Genomic DNA, 17,066 nt, shown 5'->3' with positions numbered 1-17,066 from the left:
TCTTTGTTTCTATTTTCAGGTGTCAATCCCCAACACCAGTTGTGCCTGCATGAGAGCTGTTCTGGAGTTTCTCTACTGTGGTGTATTGACACCATGCCCTGAATTGGAGCCAATGGACCTCATAATACTAGCTAACCGCCTCTGTCTTCCCCGCCTTGTAGCTCTAACAGGTAGGTTTGGTAATGGCTCTGTTTACCTGAAGGCAGACAGTGTACCTTGAAAAAACACTGTATAATGCTGTGGTTAATGGGCCTGGGGAGGGAAAAAAATCTGATGTCTTGACTTTTTTCACACAACTCTTTGAACATGAATTTGCATAGACATGATTCTGTTGTTTGGATGTGCCAAACACTAAAATGATAGCATTTAAACTTGAAAAAGTGAATAAATAAATAGAATAAATATTATCTACAGCTAAACAATACCTAGTGAAAAAAACCTATACCAAAATGTATTTAAAATATATATTTTTTCATATTAGGTACAGTTGTGGTCTGAATTAATGGCACCCCTGGCTAAATATGATCAAAAATGGCTGTAAAAAATAAATCTGCATTGTTTATCCTTTTGATCTTTCGTTCAAAAAACTTGCAAAAATCTAACCTTTCATTGAAGTAAAATAATTGAAAGTGAGGGTGAAATCACATTATGAAATAAATGGTTTTCTCCAAAACACATTGGCCACAATTATTGGCACCCCTAGAATTTTTTATGAGTAAAATATCTCTAAAGTATATTCCCATTAATATTTACCTTTTTTTTTTTTAGCACACCAGGGTGACTAGGAACATGAACAGGGTGACTAAACTTCTTGTTTCACAGGAGTTTAAATATGAGTAAACACAAAGGCCAAATTCCCTTAATCATCCATCACAATGAGTAAAACCAAAGAATATAGTTCTGATGTGCATCAAAAGATTGTTGACCATCACAAAATAGAAAGTGGCTGTAAGACAATAGCTAAAGAATTGAAAATCCCCATTTTGACCATCAGGGCAAAAATTAAGAAGTTCCAATCAACTAAAGATGTTACGAATCTGCCAGGAAGAGGACGTGTGTCTATATTGTCTTAATGCACGGTGAGGAGGAAAGTTGGCCAAAAACTCTCCAAGGATCACAGATGGAGAATTGCAGAGATTAGTTGTGTCTTGGGGTCAGAAGCCTACCAAAAAAAATATCAAACAACCCCTTTATCCCCACATGTTGTTTGTGAGGGTTTCAAGAAAAATCCTCCCCGCTCATCCAAAAACGAACTCCAGCAAATTCAGTTGTCAAACACGACTGGAACTTCAAACGGCACAGGGTTCTGTGGTCAGATGAATCTAAAAAATAGCTTTTTGGCAGCAAACACGCTAGATGGGTTTGGTGCACACAAGGATAAAAAGTACCCCATGTGTACAATTTAATATACCGTTGGCTCTTTAATGTTGTGGGCATATTTTTCTGCTGGAGGTCCTGGACATCTTGTTCAGATACATGGCATCGTGGATTCTATCAAATATTAACAGATAAAAAATCAAAAACTGACGGCCTCTGCTAGAAATCTTATAAAGGGCCATGGTTGGATCTTCCATCAGGACAATGATCCAAAACAAACTCAAAATCAACACAAAAATGTGTCAATGAGCACAAAATAAAGCTTCTGCCATGGCTGTCCCAGTCCCCTGACCTGAACCCTTTAGAAAATGAGTGGGTTGAAAACTGAAGATTGTATACTACAAATCCATTAACATATTTACTGACATAAATATTATCTACAGCTAAACAATACCTAGTGAAAAAAAACTATACCAAAATGTATTTAAAATATTTTTTTTTTTCATATTAGGTATAATACAAATCCATTAACATATTTACTGACATATCGCTTGAGACTTGGTGATGTAAATATTATACACTTTTTTTGGAGTACTTCTTTATTGCACAATGCACATGTATTAATATTAAGCCGAAAATATGTTTTAATATCACTATTAGTAAGGAAAGGATGATCTCTGTTTAATATCATTCTTTAAATGCAAGATATTTAAAGTGTACCTAAAGTATACTTGCAATAGTTCCACTTTAGCACAATCAAATATACTTTAGTTATCCGGAAATAGTGCTGAGGTCCAACTAAGGATATTCGTAAGTGCATTACTTACTAAATTAGCTGTTCGAATTTAGCAGACTTTAAAGGTTGGATCAGTAGTTTTTGAAATATGCTGTTTGCCAATGTTGATATTTGAAATCAACCCAAACTAACACACCCCTTCTTCATTGCTCCGCCTCCAAAACTCTCAATCCAATTATACCAGCCCTGCTCTGAGTCGGTCTCAAACCCCGACCCCCTGCAAGCGAGTCGAGTGCACTAATAATGACGCTGAACACCGCATTCACTAGCAGTCGTCAGCGCGACTCTCACTAACTGTCCTCCGTTACGCACGCAATCCAAGAGAGGATGTCTGTTTATACAGAAGTACAACAGAATAATGCTTCACAAGAAATAGAGCATATAATGAACAAATGACAAGGAAGCACAAAAAATGAACGTACAGTACACAATAGTAATTACAAACAAGAGTTGTTTGTTAGTTGCCAACAGCACAGCAGCTCCAGACACACAATGACACTCAAAACCAGTGTTATTCACGTGTGGAGCGAATCAAAGCAACGTCTGCGTCTGTTTTCAGGCCTTCCCATTTAGTTCTCTCCAGTGCTGGAAAGCTTTTCAAATATTAACTTGAAAGCTCTTTCCTGATCATAACCCCTTATTTTCCAGTGAGCTTTTCTCTTTTGTATTGTGTCTCATCTCTATTTCTGCAGTCTTTCTTCAGTTCAAATCTCCCTCTTGATCATACTCTCTCCTCCACCGTCTTACGCCCCCTAATGCTGATTGGCTGACACGTTTGTTGTTGTGTCAGACTGACTAACATCCAAACAGCAGATTTCAAAAACTACTGATCCCATCTTTAAGTATATCAATTTATTATACTAAAAGTACAATTGCAGGGTATTTATATTCAGTACATAAATATGTAAATGTATTTGTAGTATACTTAGTATATGTATTTTAAATATATTTTGGTATATTTATTTTTCACTAGGGATAGCATGTATTATTTGTTCAAGGTGAAGGTGAAAAATGTTTCACTGTTGACGATTTTGTTGTTATGGAGTATTTTTTCCCCCCCCGTCAAACTATTAACCATTAAGCCTCACGGCTGACATATTAACACTTGTTGTGTGGTGTTTTGCTATGGTCTACAGAGCAACATGCCATTGAGGATCTGTTGCTGTTGTCCGTTAAAGGGGTGGACATTGATGGACATGTGCTGGCCTATCTGGAGATGGCTCAGGTAACATTAATAAAGATGAACAAACAAAGCCTTTTAATAGAATGTAAAGAACACTGAGTAATGAAGTGGCAATATAACCATTGGAGCACATTACAGAATTACCATTCATTCATAGCAGCCTGCTTTATTCTAGTTCAAAGGATGAACACACTTTGCTTTTCAAATTAGCTTCAATGAGAGAAATCACACTGTGCCAAATTGCCAACGCTGTTTTCTGTCTGCTGTAGTTCCACAATGCCAAACAGCTCTCTGCCTGGTGTCTGCATCACATCTGCACCAACTACAATAGTGTTTGTCGCAAGTTCCCTAAAGACATGAAGACTATGTCTCCTGGTAAGCGGCAACATTTTTTTTTTAAATGTATTTATTTGATTTATATTATGTATAAATAAATAAAAAATTCAGCAAGGACACATTAAATTGATCAAAAATGACAATAAAGCCATTTATAATTGCAATGCAAAAAACAAAAAAATTATTTTGTTCATCAAAGAATCCTGAAAAAAAATGATCAAAGTTTCTACAAAACTATTAAGCAGCACAACCGTTTTCTACGTTGATAATAATAAGAAATGTTTCTTGAGCACCAGATCAGTATATTAAAATGGCACTGAAGACTATAGTAATGATGCTGAAAATGTAGCTTTGCCATCACTGCAATAAAGGATTATTCTATTTTAAGATATAATTTTTTTTATATATATTATAAATATCTTGGTAAGCATAAGAGACTATTTTTTAGAAACATAAAAAAAATATATACCAATCCACACTTTTGCCTAATTATATATGGTTTTTATGTATAGTGTATTGTAGTGTATGTGTTTATAAAATACAAAAAAGAATTCTGTCAGTTTTTGTCCTGTACTCTGCACTATACGCTACATTATTTTCTTTATCAGTATCAGAGTAAACAAAAATAAAATATCAGAATATTTATTACATAAGATGCATATGAATACAAAACTATTTGTCACTGGGATAAGAAAAATAAACTAACAAATAAACAATACATTTATACAAAATAAACCATTTTTATGGCCATAAACCAAAAACCATAAACCTAGCTAAATTATGTCTTAGCTATACAACACATAGTATCTAGCTATGTTGCTTCTCAAGTAAATGTATATTGTTGCAAGGATCTTTAGATATTTTTACTGAAAACAAAAACAAGACACAAATACTGGACAAGAAAATAATTTTCATCTTCTCATTTGTTCTTCCAGAAAATCAGAAACACTTTGAGAAGCATCGCTGGCCCCCTGTTTGGTTCCTGAAGGAGGAAGACCGCTACCTCCGTTCTCAAAAAGAGCGAGAGCGCGAGGAAGAGATTCTACGCAAGCAGCACACCAAACGGGGCTGGTGCTTCTGGAGACATCCATCCTCTTCAGCACCCCACATTTCCTGAGGGTCTGCCTCCATCCATCCATTCAAAACCCCAATACCCCTCACCCTCATTTCAGTCCAGACGCATGTAGCCAAGCCTGGGGAGCCCTGTTTTTGCTTCAGTGCGTCTGTCCCGACTGCTGGAAGCTGGGGGCCTCTTTGCCTCTGAGCTTTTGTCTTCCCTCCCCGTGCCGGGCCTTAGCGGGATGCCGGCCACAAGAGCTCAGAGCGTGTGTTTCATTAAACGGGAGAAGGCTTGAAGAAAGTCTTAAATCTTTCTCACTCTCAATGTTACGTGTTCTGCTGAGCGAATGCAACAGGTCTTGTTGGAGCATCACATAGGGAACGGCATCATTGCAGTGACCTGCTTTCGCCTCTTAAGACTGTTATTATTATACAAGACCACACACACACACACTCACGCACACACGCACACACTCACACCAGCACACCGTCTGAGCGCTGGCGCCCGGGCACACGGATGCTGCATGGTGCTGCTGTGTTGAGCTTTTCTCTGTGAGACCTATTTCTGGGAAAACCGTCATGTCCAATGCCTACAAGCTGAAACATAGCTTAGCTTTGAATACAACTAGCAACTAAAATGGCGGCAGGGATATATACATTTTTGTTGTTGTTGTTGTTGTTGTTGTGGTTGTTAAAAGAAAGGGGTGGTAATTGCCCCCGCCTACATTATCAGTAAAAAATTCTCCATTTTGGATCTTCCATAGCCCCATATTGGCTCTGAATACCAATTGTGTTGCCTACTGAAGAACTATTTTTCAGATAACTTGTCCTGTCACTAACTTTGTTCATGTAATAGAACAGAAAGTGTGGGTAGTTCAGGTCTGTCGCTCACAAAAAGGCTCTAGGACAGCACCAAAGACAGACAGGCAAGTCATTCAAACACAAACGCCTTACCAAAATCTGCTGAAATGAAAACTTGACAGCAAGTAAACTAAGAAATTAGGGCTATTTTTACCACTGCCAGGAGAGTATTAACAGTCACAGCTGTTAGATGACATTCTGTTCGATTGAGTTTTGTGATATGACCACTAGCAAGCTCTTCAACTTGCTTGCCTTTCACCTCCACCACTGGGGGGCGCCCATGCCTTCTGAGTTTACCCTGCTTTAGAAAGTATTAGCTACTCATTTGTTTGTCAGATCTTCACATCCTTGTGAAATACACTCGTTTTTGTAGCACTAATTCATTCTTGGCTATTGGCGAACCAAAAAGTACGTTGCGCTGCAAAAAACATGAGGCCAAGGCACTCGAGAATGTAGAAAATATACATAAAAAGCCTTTATTTAAGTTGCGCTGTTTCTTATTCCTTCACCGCTCCCCTCTGTTATTCCTCTGCTCCTCTACCTCTGCAGTTAGCCAAACTGAGGGAGAAACTATCGATCCACTTCCTGTAGTGTTTGATGCGTTGCAATGTGACGCTTCACTTCGCACTTTACACATGCAGATAAAATCGGTGCTCAGGATTAGCCTGCTAAATGTCACAGCTTTCAACCTCTGACACATTATCTCTTTAAGGGACGGTCATACTTGAGTTTGAGCTCACCAACGTATAACTCTATATCTAAAATGTCAAAATATACAATCTACTCCACTTTCATGCAACGCAGCAAACCTGCAGATTTAAAGTTTTCGTTCTTTTAATTCGTTGTTGTTCACAGGCATTCACGCAATACAACTTGGCAGGTCAGAGTTCACCAAATTTGAATTTTTTTCCCTTTCCCTTGCATTTCCGGTCTCCAGCATTCACATCAGTATGAATGGAAGTGAACGGAACGGAAATTGTAGTGTGACCGTCCCTTTACACAAGTTTACCTGTTTTGACAATCTTAACAAAATACCCCGACATAAGCTGTAAATTAAAAGTGCATCATCCTTTTTTGAGCTTCCATGAAGCTTTTTCTTCATGGAAACAGGTTTTGTGGTTAAACCGCCAGTTTGGTTCCTGCTTTCAGATGTGCAACGTGAAGCGTCATTAGCATCCGTGAACTCCCTTCCATCTGAAAACATGAGTGCCTATGATCATGTTACACTTTCCCTTCCACATTCAAGTATTTCTCGGTGAAGCATGTTTGTTTTGCCTGTTTCGTGCCTTTTTAACAAAAGTGTTATTAGCTACTTTGGGAGTGAATGAGAAATCAGAGACATTTTAAGTTTTCCATGCCACCCTTTTTCTATTTCTGGCTTTCTGGGTTTGCTTCCTCAAGGCTGCACCCTGCTTTTCACACCAGACGAGCTGAAATCATCAACAGCTACAAAAATAGACACGCAGAGCCAATGCGCTCAGACAGGCCGATCTGCACACAAATAAATAAATTACAAAAGAAGAGGGAAAACAGAGAGCAGTCGCTTACCATCTATATGCTATCGTTTTGACATTCACCTGTAAGGGAACTATTATAGGTTCATCCCAGTAAGGTCACCGTGATTTTGCCAAGACAGAAATGTTCCTGGATCAACATCTATTGTTGATCCTGGAATAACATTCCTGTCCAAAAAAATAGTCCTAACCCTACCCATAACTTATCCCTAAAATCAGAGGGGAATGATAGGTGAATAACACTGATGTAGAAGCACCTAACCCTGGTTGTAAGTCTAAAACCTGACGTAAACTGTAAACTTGTCCCTCAAATCTGATTGGTTGATTGGAAGGTTGTTCCAGCGGCGTTACTAGAGCCACTAAAGGGACATGGTGAAGAAAAAAAATATGGAAATGCTTTTGCATTCTCTCGCAAATGTTTTGCGTTTCCCAGAGAAACTTTGCGTTTACCTTCTAGTAACGCCACTTGTGCAGTATTTATTGGGGCAGACAAATAAATGAATGTTTAGAGATTCCACTATGCCTAGAGGCTTTATAATTAGTAAAACAATGAATGTATGACCTTACTGTGTATTTGCAGACTGGCTCTGCGATGAATTATGATCACAGCTTTTCTGTCTGCCCCTTGAAGTTAAAAAACATCACCCCAGATGAGCGCTTCGAGAACACTACAAACATCGGCGTGTTTATTGGGATTGAAAGCATCGTTGCGGTGGTGATTTCGGGCTTGTTAGCACTTTTTTTGTTCTTTTGACTATTTGCTTTTGCACCTTTTTTTATTTCTTATTTGGTCTGCCTTTGATGTGCATGGCATTGACTGTTTCTAAACTATTGCTTTTTAAAACATTTTGTAGCATAGAACGGTTTCTTCCATTAAACGGTGCTCCTTACGTATTGTGTTCTTTTTTGATCCCTCATACTTGCTATAAGATTTTTATGTCGGTTGCTCTTTGTACCTTGTGCTTTAATCAAATATGCCTTCGTTAACTTTGACTTCGAGGACATGTGATGTATGTTTTTTTGTAATAATTAAGAGGTTTAGTTGATGTCATATAAATAGTATTAGAAAAGGTCAATTTGCCTGTAAAGGGATTGTTCAGCCCAAATGCAAATTCTGTCATTTTCTCACCCTCCTGTTTCAGCTGTTTTGTCTGTATAATGAAAGTCAGTGACATCCAGAACAGCTCAACTTCATTGTATTGACAAAACTAAACATATTTTCTGTTCCACAGAAGAAAAAAGTTTGGACCGACATGACAGAATGTTGCTTTTTGGGTGAACTGTGCCTTTAAAGTGAGAGATTGGTTCAGGCCCTATACAGTGGCTAACAAAATGAAAGATCCCTGCTAACAGTAAAATTGCTTGTTAAATATGCACTTTAGCTTCAAATTTGATACATACAATGTTCTTTGTCGATTTACTTTCAATTTAACAATAGTCTTGACTGAGTGACACTGTACAGTATTTATCGGTGCACGTTTACAGGTAAGATGTGCATGGGAATGGTCTAAGCGCTAACTTGTATGTAATTATAAATAACTGTAGCTTCCATTACTAAGGAATTATCATGCACTTTTGTCTTGATGAAAGAGAAACTAGCCCTGATTGCAAAAGTCCATCCAGAACTCTCACAGATAATTTAGACTAAATGTTTATCATGTTCATTATTAACAACACATTATACGGTAGTTCTGTTTATTTATTAGCAGTACAGCAAAGAAACCCAGTAGTTTATAAGAAAAATGAGCACGCTTGATAATTGTGGTCTATTCTTGTGTTACTGTGCCTTTAATTGAAGAAAAAACAAAACAAAAAAAAACATCTTTCTGAAGAGAGGTCACTGCCTTTAGTTTTGAATAAGGTAATTACACACACACACACACACACACACACACACACACACACACACTTCAGCTGACAGCCAGCAGACCACTGTATTGCTCCTTCTGCATGCCTGTGGCCAGCATGTAGCAATACCCTTTGTTCTTCGAGTGCTGTGAAATATTTGTATCAAATATTGATACAATATTGACCCCCCCCCCCCCCCACCACCACACACACACACACACACACATTTTGGGTGTTTTTTATCCCTGTTTGGTTGTGCTGAGTTTGAGTGGAAATCGTGCTTGTTGTGAGCAGTAGTCATACTGGTTTGGATGAGAGTGAACGTAAACACTTGCACATTAACAAAGTCAGAGGCACACTTGCGCCCTCTACAGTCAGCAGAAGTTTTGTTTTGTTTTTGTTTTTGTTTTTTTACAATATAAATGAATGTAGGGCAGGGGGATATGTGATATGTTACACAATATGCTCTTTGGAATATGATTTTGGTTTGAGTGTATTTTTGTAACATACTAATACCAGACAGCAGTAATTGCAGTGATTGTCTCTGATTTTTGTTTTTTACTGAAAACTCTCACATTTTGTAAACTGGAACAGTTAACCACAACTTAATGCTTGTAAAATTAATAATCTGACCTCAGGTCATAGGCAGAGACCACTTCAAGCCCTTGTTAGTTTCTGTGTTTGGTTTCAACAAAAGGGCCGTATTACTTCTCTGAACAACGTCTGTCAGTTATAGTGGAGCTCTTGCATTCCCTTTGGCAGACGCTGTCTCTCTTTCCAATTGTGTGGTGAGGTGAACTGTCTTCTTGAGGTGAGGTATAGGTGTTCGGCTGACCCTTCCCTTGACCTCTCTTCCTCTTTCAAATCTGTGACTATTTAAAGCTGTTTTGCACTTTGTGGTTTTCTTTTTAACTTCTTGGTTTGATTAATTATTGTTCCTGTCCTAAACCGAAAAGTTTCTGATTCTGTAATTATTGTCCTTGTTCTGAACCAGAAAAGCACACACACACACACATACACCATAAACACTACTAAGGGCTTTTAATATACACAATCAGAATGTTTTTGCTGCTGTTGCAAAAAAAAGAAGAAAAAGAAAAAAAGAAAACGTTTTACTGAATCGTTTGTAATATTTTTGAACAACTGTGATTTGTACAAAATGGAGAAAACAGGGTTATCTGTTTCAGTATTATAATGTTTGCTTGGCTTTTAATAAAACTTAACTGAACTCTTTGAACTCATTATTTCTTTGTGTGTTTTTTATGTTTTAGTACATTGACTGTAATTATTGGCCATAATTAATTTGTTACATTAACATTTTAGCATCTTTTTAATATAAAAATAATTTTCTTATTTACATTTACTGTTCTCTGGCTTGCATATAAATGGGAAACGTATACGCAATTTTATGTGAGATTTCTATCTAAAGCTTCTTATGTGGAAAGTCACTACTGTTAAATGTCCTGCAGAGGGAGACATACACGGTTTCATACAACTGTTTTTAAGCACTTTCTCTTGTTAAACGCTATATTAAATACATTCTTGCATAAAATATAGCCTTTAAATAATATAAATTATATTGTAATTCGCACGTTCACAATCTTTTTATATTTCCAGTTGCTCAGGTTTGTTACAGTAGTAGGCTACTGTTATTCATCTGGCTGTTGTGTTGACTACTTCACAATGTAGCTGACTAAATAGCTGAGACATCAAAAAGTTACTGCCTTCCTTCCCAAAGTCCCTCAAATGCTCTAGAGGAGATTTAATAAAACCGTTGTGGTATGAGGTTTTTGGTTGTCATACAAACAGTCATGTTTATGATTTCAGTAACATTTAAATAAGGTTTCATTTGTTAACATTAGTTAACTATAACATGAACTAACATTTAACAATTATTCAACAGGATTTAATCATCTTAGTTAATGTCAATATGAACATTTACTTATATTTTCAAGATACAACAAGGCTTGGTTCCACAGACAGGGCTTAGATTAAAGGGTTAATTTACCCAAAAATTACAATTATGTCATTAATTCCTCACGCTCATGTCGTTCCAAACCCGTAAGTATTCGTTCAATTTCGTAATACAAACTGAGATATTTTTGATGTAATCCGAGAGGTTTCTAAACCAGCCATAGGCAGAACCACTTTCAAGGTCCAGAAAGCTAGTAAAGACATCGTTAAAATAGTCCATGTGACTACACATCAACCTTAATGTTACGACGCGATGAGAATATATTTTGCGCGAAAACCAGTAGGCCTATAGGCATCCTGCGTCAGCATCACACGCATGTGTCGTGGTGCTCATCGTCTCAAAAATATCTTCTTTTGTGTTCCAAATATGAACGAATGTCTTACGGGTTTGGAACGACATGAGGGTGAGTAATTAATGACAGAATTTTCATTTTTGGGTGAACTAACCCTTTAAAGCATGATTAGGCCTTAGCTCAATTATGACATTTAAGTAGCTTTTATAAACGTGACTTAGAAAAAGCATCTTGAGACAGATCAATGGCACTGACATATTTTAAGATATTTCAGTGCAAGTTGCTTTCAGTTAAAACAGCTCAAACGTGCATTTTAGTCTTGGACTAGCTTAAACCTCATCTAAACCGGAGGCTAAAGTTGTATTTGAAAATGCACTGTGAACTAACATGAAGATTAACAAATGAGACCTTTTTGTAAAGTGTTACAATGATTCCTATCATTTCTATTGGCGGCTATGGCGCTGCATTGTTTGAAGGAGTCATCTCCAAACACACACGCACACTCACACACACTGCAACATTTCCAGTAACACTTTGAAGGGGCAAAGTCAACACATATGCTGTAGCCCCAAAAGAGAGGGTGTCTGTGTAGACGGGTGGCTTACAGACTAGAAAGTCTCCTTGGCGTGTGTTTTTGAAACACTGATTACAGCCCTGGTGCTTGTGTCATCAGATCTGTGACTAATGTGTTCGGTGGTGCCACGGTTTGATTCATGACGGCCAGAAACACTGTACGAGAGTGTGGTAACATTCTCCAAAAACTCAGTGCCATGGTGGACATTTAGAAAGCTTGTTCTTTCTGAACTAAATACAATTCTTTTGTCTATCCCCTTTTTTAAAGTTCTAGGCTTTTATACAATAGCAAAAACATTATTGTTATAATAAGCTAAATACATGACCTTGCCATTGCATTCCTCTTCCATTACAGTATAGTCTTATCCCACTTTAAGCAGGGGGCTGAACATTTTTCCCTTCATACCATCAAGAAGTAAAATTTCCTATAAAACTTGTAAAACATGAGTAAACGTCTGAAAAGGCCAGTGTACCACAGTATGCTCAATTTTCTCCATTAAACTTTCCTTTAAAGTCTTGTTTTGTTCGATGCAATGTCTCAGAGGTAATGCAATCAATCATAGATTGTATGGGTTACATCTCATTGTTCTTAAGATTTTATTGTCCAGAATGGAATTCCTCAAAATTATAATTTAATTAATGTGTTAATCCAAAACATGAAATCAACAAAGCAAAGTCACAGACATTCCTGACTGGACCTGTATGTCTAAATTCACTCACCCCCTCATCTTATAACAAATTCATCTATATAACTGATGTCCTTGCGTCTTAATACAGGGTGAATGGCAATGGTTCTGAAAGCAAAAAACGTAATATCTGGGTACGTTTAGTCTTTCTTTGGATGCAATTATTCAGCTATCTGTTACAGATAAATGAACTGTTTAATGGGAAGTTACTGGACTGCACAGTGTAAATCAAACCAGTGAGACAATCAATTGTAATAAAGGTAAATAATATATGTATTATATGTATGTACTGTAGCCCATGAGCTGCAGAGACACTTACAACTTTTTAAAACTGTTTCACAGATGTTACATTGTGTTGCATGAAAAAGTCTTGCAAGGTCTCTTAACCATTAATATTATCAAAATATGAACCATGTGCCTTTGTAGGGATTCTGCAAATCTTCTTTTACTATTTATGCCTCTGTCGCCTTCTGCACTGTAAAAAACAATATGTTGTTTCAACTTAAAAAAGTGTTCATGCTGCCTTCAAATTTTAGGTTTAGTCAACTCAAATATCCAAGTTGTCACATAGTACAACTTCACATTTCAAGTCGACTAAACTTAAAGTTTTAAGGAAGCTCTTACTTTTTTAAGTTGAAACAACAATTTTTACAGTGTGAGTTGGTAATGTCTTATGTAATCAAGTTTATGTTATACTGCTGTTATTATTAGATAATGTTACAAGAGGTCATCTTGGCATTGTTCACGTATTTGCGTCCAATACACTATGTTCAACCTGACCGCACATTGGCAGCTTGCGCCTGTGGTCATATATGTGTGTAAAATATGTTTTCTGGCCTTACTCATCCACACAGACACCTCACCTGCAGTGAGCAATTTACATATATCAACTGACGCCTCCTGTCAAAAAAGAAGGGGGAAAACATCCTGCTTTGACCTCAATTGGTGTGATGTACATTAATGGAAAATGTAATTAACACGCACAAGAATGCCAAATGTGGGAGTGCAGACTGTGACAAATAAAGCATGAGATCTTCATCTTCTGGTGTAATGAGCGCAGCACAAAAATAATGGCTATGTAAACAGGCTGGAACCAGTGGAGGATGTTCCCTGAAGCCTCCTCACAAGAGTGTGATAATATTGGAAAGAGTAGCAAGCATTGTTTGACCTCTTAACGTCCTTATGTCATGAGAAAGCAAACACATATTGCTTACATGGAAATCCAAACTTTTGAAGCAAATGGGAATCTTTTGCCCCCGTATTACTTTAAACACATTGAGCTGAATAAAGTCATAACTTACACTGTGACATTGTGGGCAATTTTAGTGTCACACAAATTTAGATGTTTTTTTTTTGGGGGTTGAAAAACAGAAAATTATGAAAGGGTTTTTTTTGGGGGGGGGGTCTGACAATGTACAGCACCATATGATATGGAAATGTGCTGTGTGTCTTGGACATGTAGCCATTTCAAAAGGTTATGAATTCCCAGGAAGTCAGTCCTGATAATGCTAGCATTTACTTAAGATAAAGCATTCAGGCAAGAAAAGAAAACACAGTATCAAAAGTCCAGGAAAGGTTGATGAAATGCTGGATGCTTGAAAGGGATGGAGAGAAGCAAAGCTAACAGAAAACATATGATGAAAAAGAGTAATGACTACGAGAGGGCAGAGGTCAAACTATAATCCTGAACTCAAGGCATATATCTTTGGTGTGTTGAACTTTGACCTCTTTCAGGTCTAAACACATCGAAGTATGACTGTGTGTGTGTGTGTGTGTGTGTGCATTGCATGTGTTTAAGATGTAAAGGCTGACAAATATAGCAATGCTGTAACAGACAGGACTGGGCTTGAATGTCTGCAATGCTGCATTCAACTTTTAATGAAACGTAAAAGACATTATACTGTACTGCCCTACAAAGCAAAAAGGCAGTAACTACGCAGAGTGCAGAACTGAGAAAAATGACTTTAAAGTTATTCTGTCATCCAGCCTAAGTAGTTGTAGGTAGATTATTGGACATGTGGCTGCTTTGTTACTTTATATTAGCTTATTCTTTGTATATATCAATCCTCATATTTAATTTGATATTTTACCCCTATTTTGCAGTTACTGTATTCTTGCTTTGTAAATTTGCTTAGTATTACTTACCAAAAACGTGGCACAATACCAAGGAAAAAGGCAGTAACTACAGATTCTCCAAAAGCTATTACCATTTTTCTCCAAAACGACACACATTTGAGATAAGATGTTTTGTCACATAACAAAGGATGCCTTGAATGTCATGAAAATGATAATAACTCATTTTTGACCAAAAATGCAGTTACTGCCTTTTTGCTTTGTAGGGCAGTGTAGTAGAGCAGAGCAAGGTTCCCTTAAATATGATGATTTGCTGACCAGGAACAAGAGTGTTTATATGACTAACATACTTTTTTGCATAAAAACAAATCTATTTACCGTAGACTGTATAAGGGAAATATTATGTGTATAATAACAACAATATCTTCTTGTGCGGTCACATTTACTATTGCTCTGTGAAATTTCACGGGTCAGAATCCAGACATTCTTTTGAGAATGTGATAATATTGGGAAGAAAAACACCCTTTTATTTCTGGTTTAAACATCTAAGAGTTGGTCAACTCTGGTTTCGCCGAGCAAATAACACGTCCCGTAGAAGTCACTTTCAAACCAAGAAGCTTTCTGCTGGCCAGCAAGGTGAATTTGCGTGACTAACTTGAATATGAGCAAAATTTGCATGGGGAAATGTGTTTTTGAGGATACAAGTGTTTTTGACCTTTTTCTCCTGAACACACAGAACCCTTATGACTTTCGCAAAGCAACAGTAAATGTAACTGCTCCTTTAGAGTGCTTTTAAGTGTTTTAATATTTTTTCCTAACAAATTTATATGCAAAGTAATTTCTTTTAAAACTAGGGCTGCCAATAAAATAATTATAAGGATAAAAAATGTGTTTAAATTAATTAAGCATATTTAGTTGAAGGGATAGTTATAAAGGGATTGGGAAAATTATACCATGATTTACTCACCCTCAAGCCAGCCAAGGTGTATTTAGGGGTATTTTGTTTTCTTCACTCAAATTTTGTACAGACATGCCCTTGCTCTCACTTTCAGTTTGAAAAAACTATCAAGGCCAATGTATAGAAAACACATTTGCCGACTTGTAGATGACAGGGACTTCTTCAGGCTCAGTCAGAACACAGAGGAACCAAAGGAGAGCTTCATCCTCCATGTTGTGTACGCTCTAACATTATTCCAGTGCTAAGTGTATTCCTCTCAAACATTACAGCTCTTTAAATAATCTTTCATGTCACTCAAAGGAAATACCAAACATGCTGTCATGTCAAGCACAAAAGCATAACGGTTCAAATCTGTCAACAGGGAAGGCAACATGAGGCAGGAACAGGAAGCTACTTAGATCATGAAGGAATTTGAACATTTTAGCACCCGTTCCTTTTAGCTGGAATATTTTATATTTGAAACATACATTTGAAAGGGTTAAACAGCATTTTAGACAGGCAGTGGGGGCCCTTCACAAGCAGAGCTCTACAACATGCAACTAATTAAACCATAAAGATAGATGATGTAATGTTTAAAGAGTCAGACGGAGGAAAATGTGGGTTCAGTTCCCGTTCACGGCTCTGTGTGTGTGGGTGTGTGCAGAGAGAATGGTATTCCTAAAGAGTAATATTGAACTGACATCAGCAAGGAGGAGCTCAGTATGAAGACTAAACTTTTCTTCTCATGTGGGTCAGTGTCTCTCTTTTAACCTAGTTTTAAGCATCTTTTATCATTATGTGGAATCCTTATATCTCAGTGATACTAAAATAACACTGGTGTGTAGAGATAGAAAGAGAGAGCAATAGTATTAAACTGGGCATTGCAGCAACAAAGCCAATTTAAATGAAGACTATCAAGTTCAGTTCCCATGAAATCAGCCCTGCATGCTGGGGCAAGGGTCCCTCCAGAGATCAATGCACTGTAAACGGCTTCTCAGCTGGCTGCCAAGCGCCCCAAAGACTGCTCACAGGAAGCCTCTACAAAAAGAGACTGGCAGCTCAATTGCGTGCCAAGCAGGACCAGCGGACTTCCAACCAAACTTACACTCATTCATGGATAGGCTTCAAACATTAGGCACAGAATAGGAGGAGAGATCTAAAAATTTTGAATGATTTTGCACTCAGATTTTCTTTTTGTGCATGCTCATGATTTTTCTGTCTTTGCGGAAATCCTGAAGAACAAAAACACAAGTCAAGTAAAGTATTAAACTAACAGGGGTTTTCAAACTTAATTTAGCCAATCCTCGGCTCAGCTGCATGGCCTCTCTACAGGATCTATAAAAAAAAGTCGAGAAAATTTTTGTTAATTTGTTCAATTATATTGATATTAATTAAGCTGACAATGTAGGCTACTGTCAGTGTACACGCTTCACTTTGCAGTCAGACTTGTTTTATTTCTCACTGTTATTATGGTCGTCAATAAAATAAAAAAGCAGCATGTAACAGTGATATTGTCAAATTCAGTAAATGTGTTTTAAAAATGAATCGTTTTCAGATAGGCTAATATTTAATTGTTTTGGATATAAATACCAATTATTTAATTTTGCAAACAACAT

At 37.2% G+C, this 17,066-nt stretch overlaps 1 protein-coding gene across 4 annotated transcripts in view; it reads left to right on the top strand.

The window, feature by feature from the left end:
- The window catches only part of rhobtb4 (Rho related BTB domain containing 4), a 57,559-nt gene extending 48,698 nt beyond the window's left edge, over nucleotides 1–8,861 (top strand). For all 4 annotated transcript variants that reach the window (XM_079871456.1, XM_079871454.1, XM_079871453.1 and 1 more), the window contains 4 exons: nucleotides 20–170; nucleotides 3,250–3,338; nucleotides 3,566–3,671; nucleotides 4,568–8,861. In XM_079871456.1, coding sequence (XP_079727582.1) covers nucleotides 20–170; nucleotides 3,250–3,338; nucleotides 3,566–3,671; nucleotides 4,568–4,749 — 528 coding nt within the window. In that variant the 3' untranslated portion in view covers nucleotides 4,750–8,861. The remainder of the gene's footprint in view (nucleotides 1–19; nucleotides 171–3,249; nucleotides 3,339–3,565; nucleotides 3,672–4,567) is intronic.
- The last annotated feature ends 8,205 nt before the right edge of the window (nucleotides 8,862–17,066 follow it).

This window comes from Squalius cephalus (assembly GCF_949319135.1).
Source record: "Squalius cephalus genome assembly, chromosome: 5".
In the NCBI taxonomy this organism is placed as follows: Eukaryota; Metazoa; Chordata; class Actinopteri; order Cypriniformes; family Leuciscidae; genus Squalius; species Squalius cephalus.
Note: the sequence above shows the minus strand (reverse complement) of the source record. Positions and strands in the feature narration are given on the sequence as shown.